Source organism: Hyperoodon ampullatus (genome assembly GCF_949752795.1).
Source record: "Hyperoodon ampullatus genome assembly, chromosome: 3".
Lineage (NCBI taxonomy): Eukaryota > Metazoa > Chordata > Mammalia > Artiodactyla > Ziphiidae > Hyperoodon > Hyperoodon ampullatus.
In genome coordinates, this window is record NC_136916.1 from 17777544 (window position 1) to 17798215 (window position 20672).

The 20672-nt window shown below is 44.5% G+C and overlaps 1 protein-coding gene across 1 annotated transcript in view; it reads right to left on the minus strand.

Annotated features, from left to right (window-relative positions):
- PARD3 (par-3 family cell polarity regulator) overlaps positions 1–20672 on the minus strand; it is a gene marked incomplete at its 5' end in the record, with an annotated part of 523272 nt that overhangs the window by 192219 nt on the left and 310381 nt on the right. The window contains one exon of the mRNA XM_079699052.1: positions 15773–16004. Coding sequence (XP_079555178.1) covers positions 15773–16004 — 232 coding nt within the window. The remainder of the gene's footprint in view (positions 1–15772; positions 16005–20672) is intronic.

Here is a 20672-nt window from a genome sequence, read left to right on the forward strand (position 1 = left end):
CTGTTCTATTGCTGACCAGAGTATCTGGAAACAGTATGAAAACCCTGCTTTAGTGAATTATATAACTCCCATCTCACAAGAAAAATAATGTTCAAAGGAGTTTTGCCAGACTAGACGGGGGTCTACTCTAAGAGAAAAAGCGTAAAACTTTGACAGTAAAGATAATAAGACCCATATGGATAAAACTATATTTAAATATGGGACCTTTCAAGAAAAGAGTTCCATAGGAAAAATGTTGTGTAATTTTTTTTCTATTTGTTCACTGAAGTTGAGAAGGCAGATCTAAAATCTTAGTAATAACCTTCTAAAGCTTTGTAATGGTTTCTAACATGACCAAACAACAGCTAACTAGTTACATTTTCTGCTTTTTAAAAATTACTTAGTTTACAATACCTTATTACTGAAAATATAAAAGAAGTCAAAATTGTGTCACAGCAGGCAATACATATAATTCGACACTTTCCTGGGAAATATATTTCCAGAAAGAAATCTAGTTGCAATGTTTTTGAATGCAGCAATGGCTATAAAGTACAGAGTACACAGAATGATTCATGATAGCAAAAATGCATATAAAAATAATAAAAAGTTTTTTTTAAATGATGCATATAAGCAGAGCACAGCCAGGAACCCTTCAGGAAAGGGCAATAAACTAAAATCACGGGCATGCTCAATATACCAATTCAACAGTATATAAACCCATTAAGAGCTTGAACATAGCCAAAACTTCATATCCCCTTGGATGGAACATAAAACATGAGCAGTGTTGCCTTGAAAAACAAAGATATCTGCAAATCACAGTTTATTAAAAAAAATTTTCTTTTCTTTTTTTTGAAGCCATGGGAATGGAAGCACTCATGAATCTTGGGAAAATAGGTCCTGGGAAAGCACAGTCTGAAAATGAGGACTCCTGAGTATGTATCATAATGGTTAAATGTCACAATATTAAAAAAAAAAATCTTTCACACAAGGTAATTTTAAAGCTGGTTCTTTGATGAAGCAAGTAATTTATCTGGCCTCAGGATTTTTCTTGTTCTGACAGAAAAGTGGAGGAGGGCCCTATTGTCACGTAGCATATGAGTCATCAGGGTCCACCCCCTCGGGTCACGTGCACAGCAACCCCACAACTGCCAACAGGAGGGAACAGGACAGAGATGGGAGATGATAAATTCTCCCACCTCGAAGGAAAGAGCGACCCCACAGTCAACAAAACCATTTCATCATTTTATTCATCTTTCTTCCAAGTTATATTTTGGTAATAACTTACTTAAAAAAATTAATTCCTCGAATCCTAATTTCTACAAACCTTTGTGAAAATCTGCAGTTGGGATTAACATGCCACTTAAAACATCATTGCTATTGCTCAAAAACAGGGAAATCTGGCACAGGTTTCTGTGCTTGTGTAGAGAGTGTTGGGGAAAAAAAAAAAAAGAGCTTTGCTTCTTGAAATAGGAGTTGATATATAATATCCTTAACTTGGAACAAGAATTAGCGTCAGGAGATTGTCAGTACTGGCATCACAAAGAGACACTAAAGTACAGCACGAAACAACGGTCACCATTCAACACGGGTCCAGGGACACCTCCTGACGTCAGCAGCTCCCATGCAGCCGAGGCCATGAGCACTTGTGACTCCTTGGTGGGAGTACATCCTTCTAACGAGTAAGAAATGCACTTGTAGTCTGTTGTATTTTTAGATTCCACATATAAGTGATATCACACAGTATTTGTCTTTCTCAGTCTGATTTATTTCACTTAGCAAAATAACGCCCTCCAAGTCCATCCCCGTTGCTGCGAATGGCAAAATTTCATTCTTTAAAGAAGCAGACTCACAGACATAGAGAACAAACTATTGGTTACCAGTAGGGAGAGGAAGCGGGGAGAGGCAATTAGGGATAGAGGAGTAAGAGGTATAAACTACTGGGTGTAAGATAGGACACAAGGATATACTGTACGACACGGGGAATATAGCCTATAGTTTATATTGAATAATAACTGTAAATGGAGTAGAACCTTTAAAAACTGTGAATCACTATGTTGACATCCTGTAACATATAATACTATACAGTAACTATACTTTAATAATAAAATAAAATAATTTTAAAAAAAAGAAACATACTCCTGCCCTGGCTTTGACAACCACACTTTTCTGGTTTTCCTCCTCTCTCTGCAGCGGCCTCTCCTGGATCACGAGCATCTCCTCCTGCCAACTGATCCCCACGCTGAGCCCCCGGGCATCTGAAGGGTCCTCAGAGCTCTGGTCCCTGGCCCTGCACACAATTCCCGGGCAGCCCCTCCACTGATACTGCCCCGGGCTCAGAGTCACCTTCTCTGTCTTCAGCTCCCAAATCTCCACTTCGCCAGGCCTCCCCCTCCTCTGCCTCTGTCGCCTCCACTTTTACCTGCAGGTAAGTAAACACCAGGTTCCACATGTCACTCTCCTCCAAGTATACAAATACGATCCTCCTCTGGGGTTTTCCTGTCTGCACGTGACAATCCACCCAGCTGATCAGGCCAGAACATGGAATTATTTCTTACTGTTCTTTCTCTCTTGTTTTTTATATCTAACCAAACAATCAAGTCGCCTACATTCCTCCTGAGAAATGTATATTGTATCTCTGTCCCCTCGGCCACCACCATTTCTGGCCATGATTTTTACAACAGAGACCTTACAGAGTTCCTGTGTTCTCTCTGGTTCAGCCCTTTTCATTTTTAAAATTAAAAATTATAATTTTCTAAAAATATGTAAATTTTATCAAGCCATTCTCTCGAAAGGCTTCCCAGTGTCCTCAGGATACGGTCCTAACTGAGTCATGAGTGCTTCACGATGAGCCACCCTGCTTCTCAAATGCCTCCAGGCTCCTCCCCCACACACCTCTGCAAACCTAGAGGATTTCTACCACCTAAACAGCATATTTCAAATTGGGTGTTGCAACCCAACATTTTTTTTGAAAATGGAATTACGGAACAATAATAATGTCTACAACAGCTAGCATTTACATAGCACATTCTTTGTGTCCGGAGGGGTTCTAAAGTGCTTTGCACATATCAGCTCACTTGAGCTTCCAAGCAACCCTGTGAAGCAGCTACCATTATGATCCGCACTTTACAACTGAGAAAAGTAAAGCATAAAGGTGTTCACGAAGTTGCCCTAAACTCAGCTGCTGAGGGTACCGCTGGGAGTTGGCCCCGAGCCATCTGACTTCAGAGTCCAGGCCCTCAACCTCTACACTCTGATGCCTCTCAGCATTAGAGCCCATCACGAGGAGGAACGGCAGGGATCAGACGGCAAAATGTTTACTGGAGTTGTTGGCGCGTGTTTCTTGCTGAGGACCACATCAAAGGAGTCTGAATCCCACTGATGAAAACTCTCCTCCAAAAGCGCCTTCAGATACAGAAGTCACAACATCTGTAGGACCTCGGTTTTGAGGTCATCTTCTGGAAGGAGGCTGACTCTGCCTGCCGGGCTGGGCCCACCGGCTCTCTGAGCCCCCCTCAACCCCTACAGGTGCCCTCCTGAGGCCCAGGGCCCCCTCGGGCTCCCGTTACACCCGTCACACAATCCCACGCACCTGGCATCGAGCCTAGCCTGCCTGGAGCAGGCCTCCAGTAAGTATTCGTGGAATGTGTGGATTAAAGCTTCTACCTCACAATTACCGGAGAATCATACACGCTCCATAAACAGACTTGAAAAGAATCCACCCCCTCGTGGTTGGAAACAATTCTTTCCAGGTGAGGAGTGAAACACTCAGAATTCATTTCCCTGCCCAGGTGACTCTTGTGTGAGATGCGTGGCTGCACAAACCTACTGCACGTGCTTCCGAGTCACCCGACAGCACAGCTGACGGGGTGACAGAGAGGGCGCTGGATATGGTGGGAGGAAGAGGCAGTTCCCTTAAGAAGTAATCAGCGGGAAAGAATAGAAAAAAGAGAATGTCTATCTGTGTATAACCGAGTCATTTTGCTGTACAGCAGAGACTGGCACAGCACCGTAAATCAACTGTCCTTCAATAAACAACAAAAGAGAAGTAATCGGGACCAGAGGCCCACGTCGCACCCCCCAGCAGGTAAGTGCCTTTCCTGCCCGAAGCACCATCTAGGGAACGCGCTGTCCTTCACAAGACTTCTTTGGCCCCAGATCTCCACTCTCACCCGCCAGTTTGCAAAGGAGCCATGAAAGTTCATCTTTAATAGAATTACTTATCCAATATGATGGCCCATCAGGAGGTTTACTGCTCGTTTATACTTACCTGAATGTGGAGACACATCACACCAAGTTTATTTCAGGGGAATCGCCTTTCCCGGGTGTGCTTAGGACAACTTGGGTGCACAGTAGAGAGTTCTACACAACTGGTTATCAGTGCTTTGCCATTGCCCAGCGGCTGCAGCTAGGCTCTAGAGACACACCAAAGGAAAACCGCCCTCTTCTTAGTGTACCTGTCTGAAACTGTTCCAGAATCAACCTATACTGAGATAAGGTAGATGCTCTCATTTTTCTCAATTAAAAATGTTTGGGGCATTATATTTTAAAAGGAGATAAAATTAAAAAAGAAGGAAAAGAAACCTGAAATTCTAGGAATTCAAAAGTACACTTGAGATGCTCTCCTGACAGCTAAAATCAATTATAGAAGCAGGAATTAGATAAATTATTTCCCTGCAAGCAGCAGTGGGGATCTGGCAACGCCAGGGATGACGATCCCAGATGGACACAATGAGCGGAGGAACCGAGGCAGGAGGCACGGAGCCGGGAGAGCCTCCCAGGGGAGGCCCAGGGCTGAGCACATCCAAGGGCCAGGCAGGTGCTGATGTGGGCGGCAGGGACGGGGCGTGGGTGAGAGAGCGGGCAGAAGAAACCCCGGAGGATCCGAAGGGGAAGTCGACGCTGAGAGCCTGCTCCCAGGAAAGGACGAACAGCCCCACCATTATTTTAATGGAAAAAAATAAACGAGAGCGCAGTGATGGAGCCATTGCGAAGGTGTGTAGAAAGGCAAGGGAAATGAGGTGTGAAAACAGGAAGGGTGTCAGAGCCTTCACAGGACTGGGGGGCCATCCCGAGAGCAGAGCAGGAGGAAAGCCTTTTCAAAATCAGCGTCGCTAGCGTTCCAGTTTGAGGGTCAGCTGTGGGCAAAGGGATGTGGCAGCTGGTAATTCTTAATTAACAGTAAAATTCCTGCGTCCTTAAGAATTATGTTGGAGAGAGAGAGGACCACAGACAGAAGAAGCTTCCAAAGTCAAATAGGAACAAAAGCCAGGTTCCAAAGGTACTAAGTGCCACGCTTCCCGGCTAGCAGCAGGGGTCTACATTTTCAGAGCACGCAGCAGCAGTGGCCACTTCACACGATGACCTTCACAGCCGTTGCAGCTCCCACATGGGGTTGGGGCAGCAGAACCCACAGGAAAAGGTTGAGGAGGCCGGGTGGTCCAGCAGAGGGGTGGAAACCTGCCCCTAAAGGGGGACAGGCCTTGGAACCCAGTGGCCCCACCCTCACCCACTGGGTGGCCTCTGTGACTAGTTCACCTCTCCCAACCTGTGGGTTTAGTTTCTTCATCCATAAAATGGGGCTAAAAAGAGCACCTACCTGACAAGGTGATTCTGAGGATTTAAAGGAGTATTGAGAATAGTGCTCTGGGCAGCCTGCCCACGGGCCCCAGCGCTCAGTGACTGCACGCCACCCAAAGGATGCTCTTCTCTTTAAATTTCTACCGACCAGCCCATCACCCCCAAAATCAGAAAGGAGGGCCAAGAAGTGGTCTTGGATGGACAGCCCTCTAAATTAACTGGAAGAGCTGAGACGGAGAGAGCTTAGGACAGAAAGTGGGGATATTTTCCAGTTAGTTTGTGTCAGTTCAGTTCAAAGTCTCTGTTCCTTTGTGTGGACAGAGAATGTAAAGTTGTTCCTTTAGTTTCTTTGTTTAAGGACTGGAATTGTAACATAAGCCAAAAGATTGTGAGAAACAGAGATGCTGTTTTCAATACAGGTGAAAGATAAGTTATAAACATTACAGACAGTGTGGAAGGAGAAACAGAGGAGGTGAGATGTCCCCATCTTGGTCAAACCACACCTCAACACTGGTCAGGACCATTCCAGGCCCCGTGGGGCTGGGAGGGAAAAGGGGAAAGCTCCAGAGCGCCACCTAGGGGTAGGGCCATCTCTAAACTAAACCTGGTGGGAGTGGCCCACAGAAGGGGGAGGTCAGCCACCAGGTAATTCTCTCTGAGGCAGCTGTTCAGAGAATTGTGAAGAGTAAAACCAAGGTTCTGAATTCTTTTAGGGACAGGATCTTACGCCATCGCCCAGAGCCTGACATTTGAGACTTAGGAAGACATCCATAGGGCAATGTTAACACTTACTCCATGTTTGAACCTATAACCCCTCAACCATACCACCCCCAGACTGAAGGTTGGGGCCTGCCCGACAGGAGGACTTAACTTGGAAACTGTATCATCTTTTTTGCAAGTCTGATGGAACAGAAAATCCTTAAATCATTTATGACTACTAAGAGCGGAGAAGACAGTCACTTCCACAACAAACCAAAGAACATGATGTGCTCTCGGAGCATGAAAAGACTTGCTCCCTGGGGACCATTCCCTCCGTCACAGGCCAACTCAGGAGGTGATTTCATCTCCCAAAGGCGGGAACAAGCAGCCCTGCCCTGGTTCCGTCGCTGCTCATAACATGCAAAACCACTCCAGGTAGAAATTCCTCACGTGCACCGTCACCACCTACTCTAGCAATTTTATGGATTTTCTTTATCTGTTCACACAACAAACACATTATCTTAGTCTGGGTTTCATCAGAAGCCAATCCCGAGACAAGGGCTCAGGGCCATGGTCTGACGGAAGCTGAAGAAACTCTGGTCGGGAGGTGGCGATGGGACCGAGGCAAGGAAAGGCAGCCCGGCAGGACGGTTCCCAAGCCTGTTTCCACCGCGGGCAGGGAGGGTGATGCCGAGGGCAAACTCTGGGAGCTGGAGGAGGGACGGCCTCTCCACCAGTAACATGCACGGGGCTCCCCAGGGCTGATAAGCATAGATTCTGATGTCAGTAGATCTGGGGTGGGGCCTGCGATGCTGCATTTCTGCCAGGCTCCCAGGGCCTGCCATGCACTCTCAGGGCTAAGGGCACGGACTTCCACCTCAGCGTTCTAACCCTAAGGCCCTGAGGCCTGGAATGCGTTCACACGGGCTTTCTTGGGTCATCGCTGATGCTGCTCTGAGCAGGCCTTGTAGCAGGCACTGCCGGCAACTCTGCACTGTGGAGCTGGGGGATCCGGGCTAGCAGGCATCTGGTACATTCCCTGGGCACTGATGATGCACCAGGCAGTCTGCACAGGATGCAGCAGGGAAAAGGGGGTAACAGTCCCTGACACTGTCGACATTTTATTAAACCAGGTAAGTGGGATGGATCATATGTTAGGGGGTGCTAAGTGCAAAGGAGAAAAAGGATGCCAAGAAGTGAGGCAGGAAGTGTGCCGTGGGAGAGAGAACAGTTTGCGGTGCTGGATGAGCCCCCTGAAAGCTGACACTTGAGTGAAGATGTTAAATGTCCAAGAGTGAACCCGTCCGTGACCGTCTGAGAAAAGATTATTTTGGTAGAGGGATGGGTGACGTCCAAGGCTGGAGAGGGCCTGGCAGTTCAGGGAAGAGAGGCCGGGGTGGTCGGGGTGAAGTCAGCAGAGGAAAGAGTAGAAGAAATGAGGTCCGAGGGATTGGGGGGAGGGGTGGATGCTGTCGCATCCAATGGGAGACTCAGAATTTCCTCTTTCACTCTGAGAGACCTGGGAGCCAGCTGGGGGTTGAGAGGAGGGACGTGCCGTGACTCTAGCTTCGGAGTTCAGAATATACAGAAGAGAGGCAAGGGAGTGTAGCTGGGAGACCACTGCCCAAATCCAGGAGGGGAGGGGGATGCTGAGAAGCATGAGGGTTACAGAGATGTGTCAAAAACAGATCAAATGGGCCTTTGCTTTTGTACATAACAGATTAAATGTGGGGTATAAGGAAAAATAGAAATCAAGGACTACTGCCAGCTTTTGGATCTAACCAACTAAAAGAACAGAGCTGCCATTACGTGAGAAAGGAAGACAGAGAGGAACAATCCGGAGAAACGCCTGAGCCGTGTGCTCCCCACGCGCTGGGTTTCAGGCGCCTGGGGAGAGGTAGCCTCTGCGGATCTAGAGTTCAAAGAAGCTGCCCAAGCGGGGGATGTGAATTTGGGAGTCATGTGCCAGCAGACTGTCTTTAGAGCCCCGACGCTCTGTCTCCTAAGAATGCACACGTTCTGTGTTGCAGAATAGAGAAAAACAGACGGAGACTGAGGCCCGAGCTTGGAGCACTCCAATATCTGGAGGACGGGGCAGGTCCAGAAGTGGCAAAGGAGACAGTGACGGGGTGGGCGGGGAGAAAGGCGACCCCGGCAGGGTGATCTCAGAGAGGAGCAGGAATCCACACGCCGAAGGGTCCCGCGGACCGAGGAGAGGGTGCGAATACAGCAGGAAGACGCAGCAGGAGAAGCCACTGGTGGCCGGATGAAAACAGGCTTGAGGGAGCCAAGGGGGACGAAGGCGTCATTGAAGGGAGTTTAAGAGAGAACAGGCAGCAGACAGAGATTGATCCCAGGGCTTGCTAAAGGAGAAAGGAGGAAATGGGACAATGAGGGAGTACTTGGAAGGGGAGGGAGGGTAAGACAGACTTTTCTCTAAGGTGGAGGGTAGGACAGAGATGATGATCCAGGAGGGAAGGGCCAGCATTGGGGTGCAGGAGAGAGAAGAAAGAATTGCTGCAGCAACGTCCCGGCCTAGATAAGAAAGGATCAGACAGCTTTGGGGGACTGGCCTGAGCTTAAGGCGTGGGTGGCTCATCCGTCCTCAAAAGAAAAAAAGAAGTAAGCAGAAAGGTTAACAGGAGACCACAGGTTACTTCACTATGATAGGAAATCTAACCCATCTCTTGTTTCTCAATTGGCCATTATTAAACATAGGTCAGAAGACAACCATCCAACACGCACTTAGGTAAGAGGTCACTCCCCCAGTGAATTCTTTAAAAGACTGTTGGAAAGGATCAAACAGTTACTTTTATATAATACTTTGTGGCTTGACAAAAATCCATTGAGGAATAACATGTACTTGATCCACGATATTTAATGTATAAGATAGATAGAGAGTCTCTAATGGTAACAAAAAACATTCAGAAAGAATATTTCCAATCTATGCTGTGGTAAATGTCATTAGCCAAGCTTGTCTTCTAGTGCCGTTTTCAACAGTGTGTGGTATTTATTTACACCGTGTTAGTAAGGAGTGAATAGTCACTAGCCTTCAATTTTCACATCAACTGCAGAAAAAAGATGCCATTTTCTACACAGTCTGGTATTGAAATTGACTTAGCATCTCAGAACTGTCAAAAATTTCTTTTACGAAAAGGTTTGCTTTACCGAGACTATAAAGTAGGTGTCATCCTTGACACTTGCATTCTGTATTCAGGCTGCGGGTCTCTGGAAAAGCAGCGTTAAAGAACGTCAGAAAAGGTCTTAGCAAGGCCCGGTCGTCACGCTCAGCGCCCCTCAGCTCCCTCTGCAGTCAGTTTCCACGCTGGAGATGTCAGAGGCTCTTTGCTTCAGCTAGAAGAATCCTTGCCAAGGATGCTATCAGCTGCCCTAGGACTCATCTTTGCTAAGAGGTCAGTCTGGCACTTACTTTCCTCTGTTAAAAATGGGAACCTGTTTCCTTTCAAATTAAAAGAAGCATATACTAAGTATCGGATTTACAAATTCATAACTTATTCCAAGGAAACCTCCCAGTAGGTGTACTTATATAAAGGACCCATTCTCTGTCCAGGTGACCAACAAGAAAACAAATAAAAATATGCAAAACCGTTCTCTTCCAGCTCCTTCTTTCCCATGACAAAGTACTGCTCTTGTATTTCATTAAGTAGGCCTAATTTTTCTCCACATTTATTTTAACTGCGTCCCCTGAATCACCAGCAGGCTGCACTGGATGTCATTCAATTCTGGCAACGAGAAACCGGTCACATTAATCCACAGGGCAGTTGGGCCCGAGGCAAAAATCCACACGTCCTGCTATTTCTGACGTGAGCAAATTGACACTGTTCTGTGTGCTTCCTTCCGGCAGCACCGGAGGGTTCGCTCAGCCGGGGAGGGTGCGAGGGTCGGGCTGCCAACTGCTACCAGGTCAGAGCGGAGGTGAATCCTTCTCACAGGCTCCCATCCCAGTACCGTAATACCACTTATGACATGGTTTTCCTCTTCATCATCACATTTCTCTTTGAGCAGGATGCAATTCTACCATTCTCAGGAAATAGAGCTAACTCTACAGTTTCTCTGAAATCCCAGGGGGCCATGAAGCATGAGGGGGTTGTGGATGAAGGCTTTGCTCTAAAGGAAGGACGGTCTGAGATCCACCTGCACGAGCTTTCACACCTGTGATGACAACACCTGGCAGCTCTTTCCAGGAACGTTTTTATAAAAGAGTGTGCACTCTCACTCCCTGGGGTCCCAGCAACCTCAGGATCATTATTTGCCAACGTCTCCCTACTTTTTCACCCTGGAAGAACTTGCTGGTTCAGCCATCCCTGAGCAAAGATATCTATTTTCTCAGCCCCCCCACCCCCATTTTTTTGTCTAAACTGTGTAACCCATCAAGGGAAGAACCTTTGCCAAAAAGTCCTCTTCACACTGGCCCATTGGTCCATCGATGGATGGGTGACTATCCCAACCCACACACCTCATCGCCCGCAGACTGTTCCCCTACCTGCCTGTGTCCCCAGCTGCCATGTCGCACAACAAAACCTACCCGGTACATTGCGCACTCTCGAAGCACCCATCCTCACGCCCGATGGGTGTGGGCGGGTGAGTTCTGAATACACCAGCAGTGAGAACTCTGGATTTCCACTATGAAAACGGGCCAAGAAAAGAAAGGAAAAAACACTTCTCTGCCTTGTCAAGCAGTAAACCCCCAAGCTTGACATCAAGAACAGAAAGTCCCAAAGCGATTATTGTGGGTGTTACGAAACCATCAAAACTGCTGATGTCGTAAACAAAATCTGTCAACAGCCACTAAGAATTCATTGAAAGTAAATTTATTGTTTGTTTTAAAAAAAACAAAAACAAAAACAAAAAACAGAACTGTGCAATATGTGCTTCTCAAGACATTTGGACTCTCGTTTGTTGCTCATCTCTTCTCGGGCTTCAGTTTGGCCAGGCTAAACGAGAAACACGGTACAGACACACGGTTAGTGAGCACAGGTAAGGGAGGCAACCGAGACGCGTGCTTGTTATTCTCTCAAAAGCCTACAAGGTGCGAGCCAAACTATGACATCGAGTTTTAAAATCTCATCGTGTTCACTGCGTTCTGAAGACGATTATATTCTAAAAAGGCAAAGACAGCCGTACATCTGATTTCAACCAAACAAGCTTTCACACTAAATTATCCTTTTCCTCGTACAGAACTGAATAAAACCATGCTGTAGGGACCCAGGGAATCATTTTCAATGTAACTGGAGGATTCAGTTTTAACGGTAACAGTGCAACATGGCTTTTGCTTTAGTGGTCCAGGGGGCGACAGGCCCTCGGCCATCATGTGTCACAGCACCACACAAAGCACCTGAGGCGTGAGTGGGGTCACGTCCAGGAACCTTCTGTTTCAGAGGGCAGGCAATTCCATGACATTCAAAAGAAAACGGTTCTAATTTTTCAGGCAAAGTCGCATCGAATTACACTTATCCAAGGGCTGAAAAAAAGGGGAATACATAATTTTAAATGCTTACTGTCTGAGAATATTGTCCTAAATAAGGGAGTTTATTATCTTATTATTTCATTTTGGAGATGGAAACTCACACAAAAACACGCTGCTTAGCAATGCTATTACCTTCCTTTAAAAATGGATGCATTTCAAACATTAAACAACAGATCTCTCTCCTTCTACAGCACGGACTCAGTTCCCTCTTTGGTGACAATTTCATAAAATTGCAGAATTCTCAGAAATATTTTATAGTATTAAATTTGAACAGCCATGCATCCGAGAATCAGACATACACAAAAGCTCCACGTTTCAGACCCTCACGCTGCCCTGCGCTTTTCACACAGAACGATCACATCAACAAAGTCAAGTTTACCTTTTTAGTAGAGAAACTCAGCCTTCTCAGATCCAAAGCCATTTTAATTAAAGCAATGGGAGCGCCTTAGGGGCAAAAGAAGATGTAGTACATACAAGGAGAAATTCATACAAACACGGGACACTTTACATTTGCCATTTGATTCCTTGTAGATTTAAATTTGTGATTTAAAACTTGCATTAAGGCTGCTTTTGCACTTCATATACTCCATAATTTATAAATAGAGGAGTGATTCACGTGACTCCCAACATTCTTTCCTAGAGCTGTTTATCAATAATTAAATTGTTTTTGTGACGACCATTCAATGCACGAAGTAGAAAACCATGTCGTCGGTATAGACCAACAAATAAAAATACCGACTCAAGGTGCCGTGGTTTCCTCTGGTACAGTTTTTGAGATATGGTACATCTATGTGGCCCTCATCAAAGGTAAACAAAATCACAGACACCTTACAGGGGTGAGAATAGAGTGTGTGTGTTTTGGGGTCAAGGGGAGAGAGACGGTGGGGAGCAGAGCCTGCAAGCCTGGTTTTTGAAGGAAACCATGTTATTATTCCCTCAAAAGACTAAAGGGGAAAAGCTCCTATGCCTCAAAAGCTACACTCCCAACATCTAATTCCCCATTCCCTTACCTTCTTCTTTCTGTTACAACTGAACCAAAAAACAGAAACAAATCATAACAACACCCCCCAACACACACATACACACACACACACATACACACACACACAGACCCCTGCTTTGTACTTCGGGCCTACGTTGGGCAGCTATACTTGAATCTTCTTACAAAGTGCTCTAAGAAATTATACGCGCATACATATTTTGATTAAGGTATTTTAAAGCAACACTGCTAAGGGAATCACATCCTATTCTCCTCAAAAGAACAAAGAGGAAGGAAGAGACTAATTTTTAAATCTTACTATATTCCCCTCTGTTAGTTAAAAAAAAAAAAAGGAAACATAAAAGAATCAACCTGCAAGTCTATTAGTCTCAAATAATTAGATCCAGTAGGTATGGAAGGTGGTAAAAAAGGTTTTGAAAAGTTTAACAATGCTTTAAGAGTCTTCTCAAATACTAAGGACATTTCATAATGCTATGAAGGAGTTAGAGGCAATAGACAACCAAACAAAAAGCTTCTGTTAGTCTAATAAAGGATTCTCAACTTCTTTTCAAGGAGGAATACTCGTAAGCTTCAACCATTTCCCAAAGGGAAACCAGAGAGAAGACGGCCACATTCAAGGCAACTAGACAAGACACTGCAACCTGTTAGGATATCTTTGCATTCTCCATGTGGTGGTATGTGGCTCTCCTGGAAGAAAAAGCCCTGTTTTGTGGAATTCATACACTTCCTGGGGTATAAGTACCCCCAACATGGCTGATTTTAAGCTACCAGCGTGTGGTATCAGCACCATGCCAATACAGTGGGCGTAAATAACCTCAAAAGCAGAGATCATAGTGAAATGTAATAAAATAATTAGGAAGTGATGAGTTTTGAGTTATTAATTACCTTTGATTTTTATAGAACTTATCTAATTTTTAATAATGGTTGTGTTTAACAACCAATTGGCAAAATTTCTAAAAATTGAACAATTGACCCTCACAAGCCAACATGGGCTGACTCTGGCAAATTGGTCCCAGAAAAGTGTGGACACCCACGATTTTCTCAGTAGCCATTCTTAAACACTGGGAGACTGTGAGCTCAGGTTTTAGAAAATACCTTCAGCCCCTGCACTTAAACACAGAAGTTGATTTTTAAGAATACTCAGGCCTTTGAAGTTACAAATGGGTCAACTTCTTTATCACAAAGCTGGCTTTCACTATGTGTTAGAGGTATAATCTGTAGAATTTGATCTAGAGAAAACATCATACAGTGTTTTACAGAACTTTTAGTAAAAACGGGGCTGGGTTGGGTTGCGTTCAGGGTCCCTTTGAAACAATATATATTTCCCCATGGTCCCCACACTCACCACTCCTCTGGCCCCCAAAAGAAAACTCTACCATAAAGCCTCTCTTACTCTGGAGTCCCAAGCTACAGAAAAAATAATGTATAATTAAAATAATGTATCATTTCTAAAATAATTATAAACAATCTAGAAGTTTGCTTACTTTTTTATTCAATAAGAACAGAGCGCTGAACCCATCAGATAAATGTTGGCCGATGAAGGAAACCTACAAGCCATTAGCCTTCAGGAAGACTTCACTGGGGGGGGGGGGGGTGCGCCGCACCTGGAAGTGAGACTGGGCTCCAAGCGGGATGTGTATATCCTAGGGGAGGTTTCCTCTTACTTCATATTCTCTGATTTAAAGAAAACAGGGGTGCAAATTCCCTCAATGTTAATGGATAGACAACAGCTTTATTTCTGTGCGTTATGTAGGTGCCTGATTACGAGCTGTCAGTTTGCATATATAGAGTGAGAAGCTCTCTGCCTAACACAGAAACTGAAGTGGCAGTTAGCTCAGTTCCATCCGTAAGTGTTCCTGGACATGGAATATAATGATGAAAGATGATCTGACGGCAAATGCATTCAGGAGGAGCGGTATATGAACAAGAAAAACTCTGGTGTGAAAGGATGCAAATCCCAGTGTTCTGAAGATGGAAATGCGACCGTATTTAAATTAAAGCTGATACTGCCAGTGGGCCGGGCCCTGTGTGATCTGTGTCTGTAGCCTACTTATTCCATGCACTTGACTTAGCCAGACATCCACAGGACACATCTGGTATGTGTGTAGCCTGCAGGCTGGGCCTGAGTCCTCGCTTCATGGCCTTGACTTATCTGTAACTTCCTGAGTTATTGAGGTCAACCTCAGGACCATAAATCAGGAAAATTCTATGAAAATAAAAACTCTTGTTCACATTTTGCAATTAACAAAAAGCTAAAAGGAAGGGATTCATAACGCAGGATAACTACTTTTTGAAGAGTCAAGGGGCTATGCCATCTGTTTTCAATTTTAAACCATCATCTTGATATGTTTAGGGGTTTAATTTATGGAACAATCAAGCAATCTTTATATTTAACATTAAATACCTGAATATTATAAATCACCTCCGATGAACGTTTATGGGAGAGTTTCAGAGCAACTTCTGAACGACTTGTCACTTTTATTGTGCAGCCATGATTTGTAAAAAAAATGATATGCTAAGTAATCCTAGAGTATAATTTAGGGGCACAAAAACAACTGTCAGGAAACAGCCAGAGACTGCATTTAATGAAATCTTTACCGACTGAAGTAATAAGTATTACATTAATCAACACAGCTTAATTGAAGCTCTATTTGTAACATTTTTTTTTATTAGACTTGTTATTAATGAACCTTTATATGCTACCACTAACTTGGGCTCGATGTTCAACTTCAACAATGAACAATTGTTCACACGCACAAAAGAACAAACACGGCTGTGAGGGCCCTTTGTCTCTGGCCCTCATTCCTCTCCACAGTTATTTACATGGTTGGCAAGATAGCATCTTTCAGGCTCTTTAAAAGGGTCTGAAATAGTTCAAGTGCAATCCTTAAGAAAGTAAAAACACAGCAGCGAAGCCTGGGAACTAGAGAAGAATCTCCACTGACCTCAAAGACAAGGTCATCAAAGCGGTGCTTGCACTGGCCTGGCACTCACACGGGGGCCGGCTGGCCCTGGCTGGCAGCACCTACCTGAACATGTCTCCCAGGCCCCTCAGCTTCCCCTTCTTGGCTTTCATCTTCTCCTTCTCCTTGTCTCTGTCCTTCTTCTTCTCTTTCCCCATTTTTTCCTTCCTCCGATCGGTCTTCTCGCCTCTCTCTTGGTTTCCATTCATCTGTCTCTCCAGAGAGTGGGAAGGCTGGTCGCTGGCTGTGGAGACAGACTCTCTCCCTGATCTTGAACTTTCTTCCGTGTCTTCTTCCACTTGGAAGGAAACAAACACACAAAAAAGATAAGGAACACAGGAAACCAAAGGGACAAAAATAAGGAGGCTGAAGTCGTGTGAGGGTTTTCTTTCCCACATTTCCAACTAGGCCTGCAAGGTTGTTTACTTCTGAGTAGAATTAGAATGAACGCATGAATTAGAATGAATGCGAGATGTGGATGATTACTATGAACATGTGTACTCCTGCGTGAAGATGATGGGCCAACAGTAAGAGAGTAACGGTAACAGTAATAGTAACAGTAACAGTAATCTGGCTCCTGGGCCGGATGGATTCTCTCACGTTGATATAGAGCCTGTACTGCTGGGGGGATAAGCAAGCCCTCATCGCACAGCCAAGCCCAAGGGTCCTGTGTACCACATTGGCGAAATGAAGACAAGCAGCCCCTAGCCAAGAGCTTCCTTTCCTCTTGGGTAAGGATGATGTAGCTCCACCCCAGCCCCTGATGAATTTGTTCAATTGCACCACTCCCTAGTAAGCACCCCAATGTCAGCACAGGACTCCTTTCCTCAGCCTCCCAAATACGTATGACCCTTTGTGGTTTCTGCATAGAGAAGACTGGATCTTCACAGCCTGTCTAACTTTTCCTTATATTGTCATTAAAGGGCCAACATCATAAGCCAATGCTCCTATATGTTCTAATCCAAAATAATTTTGCATGTCGGTCGACACGATGGCAGGTGAACAGAGGCGGATGGAGACATGGAAGGCATAAATCCACAGCCTCACACTCCTTTGAACTTTGCAGATAAAAGCTCTGCTTAGTGATAACGATGTTCCATCCTTTGAAGCAACACTTAGTAAGCATATGGTCCAAGTGCATACCGCCAACTTTTTGCATTTGAAAGAATGACAAGTAACTAGAGTAGGTTTCTACCTACAAGAGAACTTGAGGAATTTCTATATTAAGAAGCAATAGATGCACACATCAACAGCCATTCTCATAAACCTTTTTCCAGATTAGCTGCCTAAGAGGTTCTTACAAATATATTGATAATAAGAATTATTGGGGTTCCAGATTACCTCTTGAAATCTGAGGTAATTTTCCCCCTGCATCAACAAATAAAGTATGAATCAGTGTTTTTCCGCTTCTTCTAACAGAGAAATATATAAGACAGTTAGAAATCTTTCACAAAGAACTGACCTCTAGATCAAATGAATATATCTTCAAATGAAATACAGTCTTGCCTCTCCACCAGCACTTGAGTTAGCAACACACAAAATCAAGAGTATAATAAGACCAGTTAAAACAATACTAGTATCAATTTATTTACAAAACAGAAACAGACTCACAGACTTGGAAAACAAACTTATGGTTACCAAGGGGGAAAGGCAGGGGGAGGGATAAATCAGGCATTTGGGATTAACATACACACACTACTATATATAAAACATATAATCAGGGCTTCCCTGGTGGCACAGTGGTTAAGGATTTGCCTGCCAATGCAGGGGACACAGGTTCGAGCCCTGGCCCAGGAAGATCCCACATGTGTGGAGCAACGAAGCCCATGCACCACAACTACTGAGCCTGAGCTCTAGAGCCCACAAGCCACAACTGCTGAGCCCACGTGCCACAACTACTGAAGCCCACGCGCCTAGAGCCCGTGCTCCACAACAAGAGAAGCCAGCGCAATGAGAAGCCCGCGCACTGCAACAAAGAGTAGCCCCCGCTCACCGCAACTAGAGAAAGCCCATGTGCAGCAGCAAAGACCCAACACAGCCAAAAATAAATAAATTTATAAAATAAAAATAAAACAGATAATCAACAGGGAACATGGAACTCTGCTCAATACTCTGTAATAGCCTATACGGGGAAAGAATCTAAAAAAGAATGGATATATGTATATGTATAACTGAATCAACTTGCCATGCACCTGAAACTAACACAACATTGTACATCAACTATACTCTAATGTAAAATAAAAATTAAATTAAAAAAACAATCTTAGTATCTTTGTTCTGCTTATATTAAACCCTCACAGATCATAGAAGATGCTATCAAATGATGGCACAACCATAACCAAGTAATTCAGTTTTTTACAAAGTGCCAATTATTTAACGTAATAACAGAAAAAGTGTAGAATTCTTTTGTTTTCACATTTGATTAAAAAATACAAGCCAAGGGCCTCCCTGGTGGCGCAGTGGTTGAGAGTCCGCCTGCTGATGCAGGGGATACGGGTTCGTGCCCCGGTCTGGGAGGATCCCATATGCCGCGGAGCGGCTGGGCCCGTGAGCCATGGCTGCTGAGCCTGCACGTCCGGAGCCTGTGCTCCGCAACGGGAGAGGCCACAACAGTGAGGGGCCCGCGTACCGCAAAAAAAAAAAGAAAAAAAAAAAAAAACAAGCCAACATATTTCCCATCCCTGCAGGTCATGCCCTGGGTACAGCCGAAGAGTAAAAATACCACTGTGTCTAAATCCGGAAGGTACTTTGGAGGTCATTTAGACCAACTTCTTCCATTTCTTGCTGAGGAGACAGAGAGATTTGGGGCCAGCACACCGCCAGTACAGGGCTCGCTCTACTATTTTATTCTGGTACAATTGTACCTCAGCCAGACCTTCATGCATTTCTTTGGTCAACTCTGTGATTGCTCAATTCCACGCTTCATACAGCATGGATGTTGGTCATCTATCATCCAGTCACTCCACGGTCTGCCCAGGAGATCATTCCAGCAGCCAGCACTGCATCTCAGGAAACCCACTGTCAATCCTGTAGTCATTCAGCACCGTGACTTGTAGCTGCTACTGAGGAAATCACTCCAGAAGCTCGATCAAATGTGCACAGGGACTCGAGGACCGGCTCCCAGCCACAGAATGAGCAGAAAGGCTGGCCTCCCTCTGTACTGGGGTATCTAACTGGAAGCCACTCTCCTCTTGCAAGAGACAAGGCAGCTTTTTAAAAAGGTGCTTCTTTCCCTCTCTGTCAGTTCATATGGAAAAGGAATTGTGCGGGTTTGTTAGAGAAAGCCAGTTACAGCTTTCAGATGGGCATTGCTAGTGAAAATCCATAGCCTTACAAATAAATGCTGAGTTAAGGCTGTCATTTTTGTGTGGTGCACAGAGAGCAGGGAAAGACTCCTGACCCGGGGGTCTTGCTGTGTAGCCTTTTCAAGGGGCGTTCCCCAAGAAAATCTAAATATAGCTTATGCAGGGTTGGAGCATCTTGTCTGAAAACACCCTTGAACTTGGCTGTGCTCTAACTGATGGTAAACCATGGTTTCCACATTATGGGAAATGGGTGTGGCCTCAACTTTGAGGTAATGGACCAAATCAGGATAAAACAGTTCTCAAAAGTTCCCAGGAACTACAAAACCTAGGTGTGTCTGTTGGTACACTCAAGTTAGATAAATGGATGCTGGTGATTATTCTACAAGTCTCGCAGACAAAACTCCTTTTACCTATACGTCCATAGCGCTTTGTACAAACTTTTATTATTGCACTTCTCATATGATACGATCACAGGTCCGTTTCCCATTCCCTAAACTTCTAAAATGAGGACTGCTAAGCAGACAGCGGCTGCCCGTAAACGGCTGTTTAACTGGAAGACTACTGGTGAGCCTGACTCGTGACTTTATCCCAACCAGACAGACTTTCATCCAACCTCTGCACATCACCATCCTCTAGCTTCAGAACAATGTCTACGCTCCTCCAATGAGGCCTGACAGCACACGCCACACCCCGGTGACAGCAACCCCAGGAAGGCCACTGTGCTTGGTTAAGCTCTTATCAGTTTCTGGTAGAGTTTTATGCTATTATTGTTTGTGCTCTATGTATTATCCGGTGGCTTGCCTGGCCCCCTACAATGTCTGAGACTATAAACAAAATAAAACGAGCTCAATACATGTAAAAGACTTCGTCTTCCACAGGGACCATTATGATAAATCATGAATGGAAAGATCAGTAGCGATTCTGCTAGTTTTCTGCCTAATAGTTTTGGGAGAAGCACATGGGACATATGTCTGCTCTTGGCTCCGTCACAGAATACAGGCAGAGCCTTCACAACGAACTATATGCTGAAGTCACATTTGTTGCCAGTTCCTTTCATATTCACAATAATTTCCTGGTGTATGTAATACAACTTACTTTCTAAACTGGGTGAAACAGAGAAAATTAGTATTAAGTCATTTATTAACTTCAGGTTTTGTAACCTCGTTTTATAAAATCAAAACTCCTCGCTCAGTTTCCTGCCCCGAGCAAGTGGACTGTTTTACAATCACACTTGCACATTTGAGATTTCTTTATGCTTATTCTGAACATTCTGATTTAGGTAATACACTATCACAGAAACTCTTCTGGGGGTGTACTGATGTAACTAATCCCTTTGAATGCCAACTAATTAAAAGTATTTAGCAATATGTGCCTTCATATGCATAAACATAAGATGTTCTTTTAGAGTATTACATTGTGTATGCTTCAAACGCTAAAATTATTTGATAGAGAAAAATAAGAATCTCACTTTACCCCATCCCTATGCAGAATTACTGTGGTTTTTAAAACTTAGTAAATTGGTTACATGTGCTTAATTTTTTTAAAAAAATATATGTATTCAAGGTCACTGGTAGTCAGATTTTGTTTTCAGTTTTAAAACCAGTCTTTGTACATTTAATACTAGCTTTATAATAAGGTACATAAAATATTTTTATTCTCTT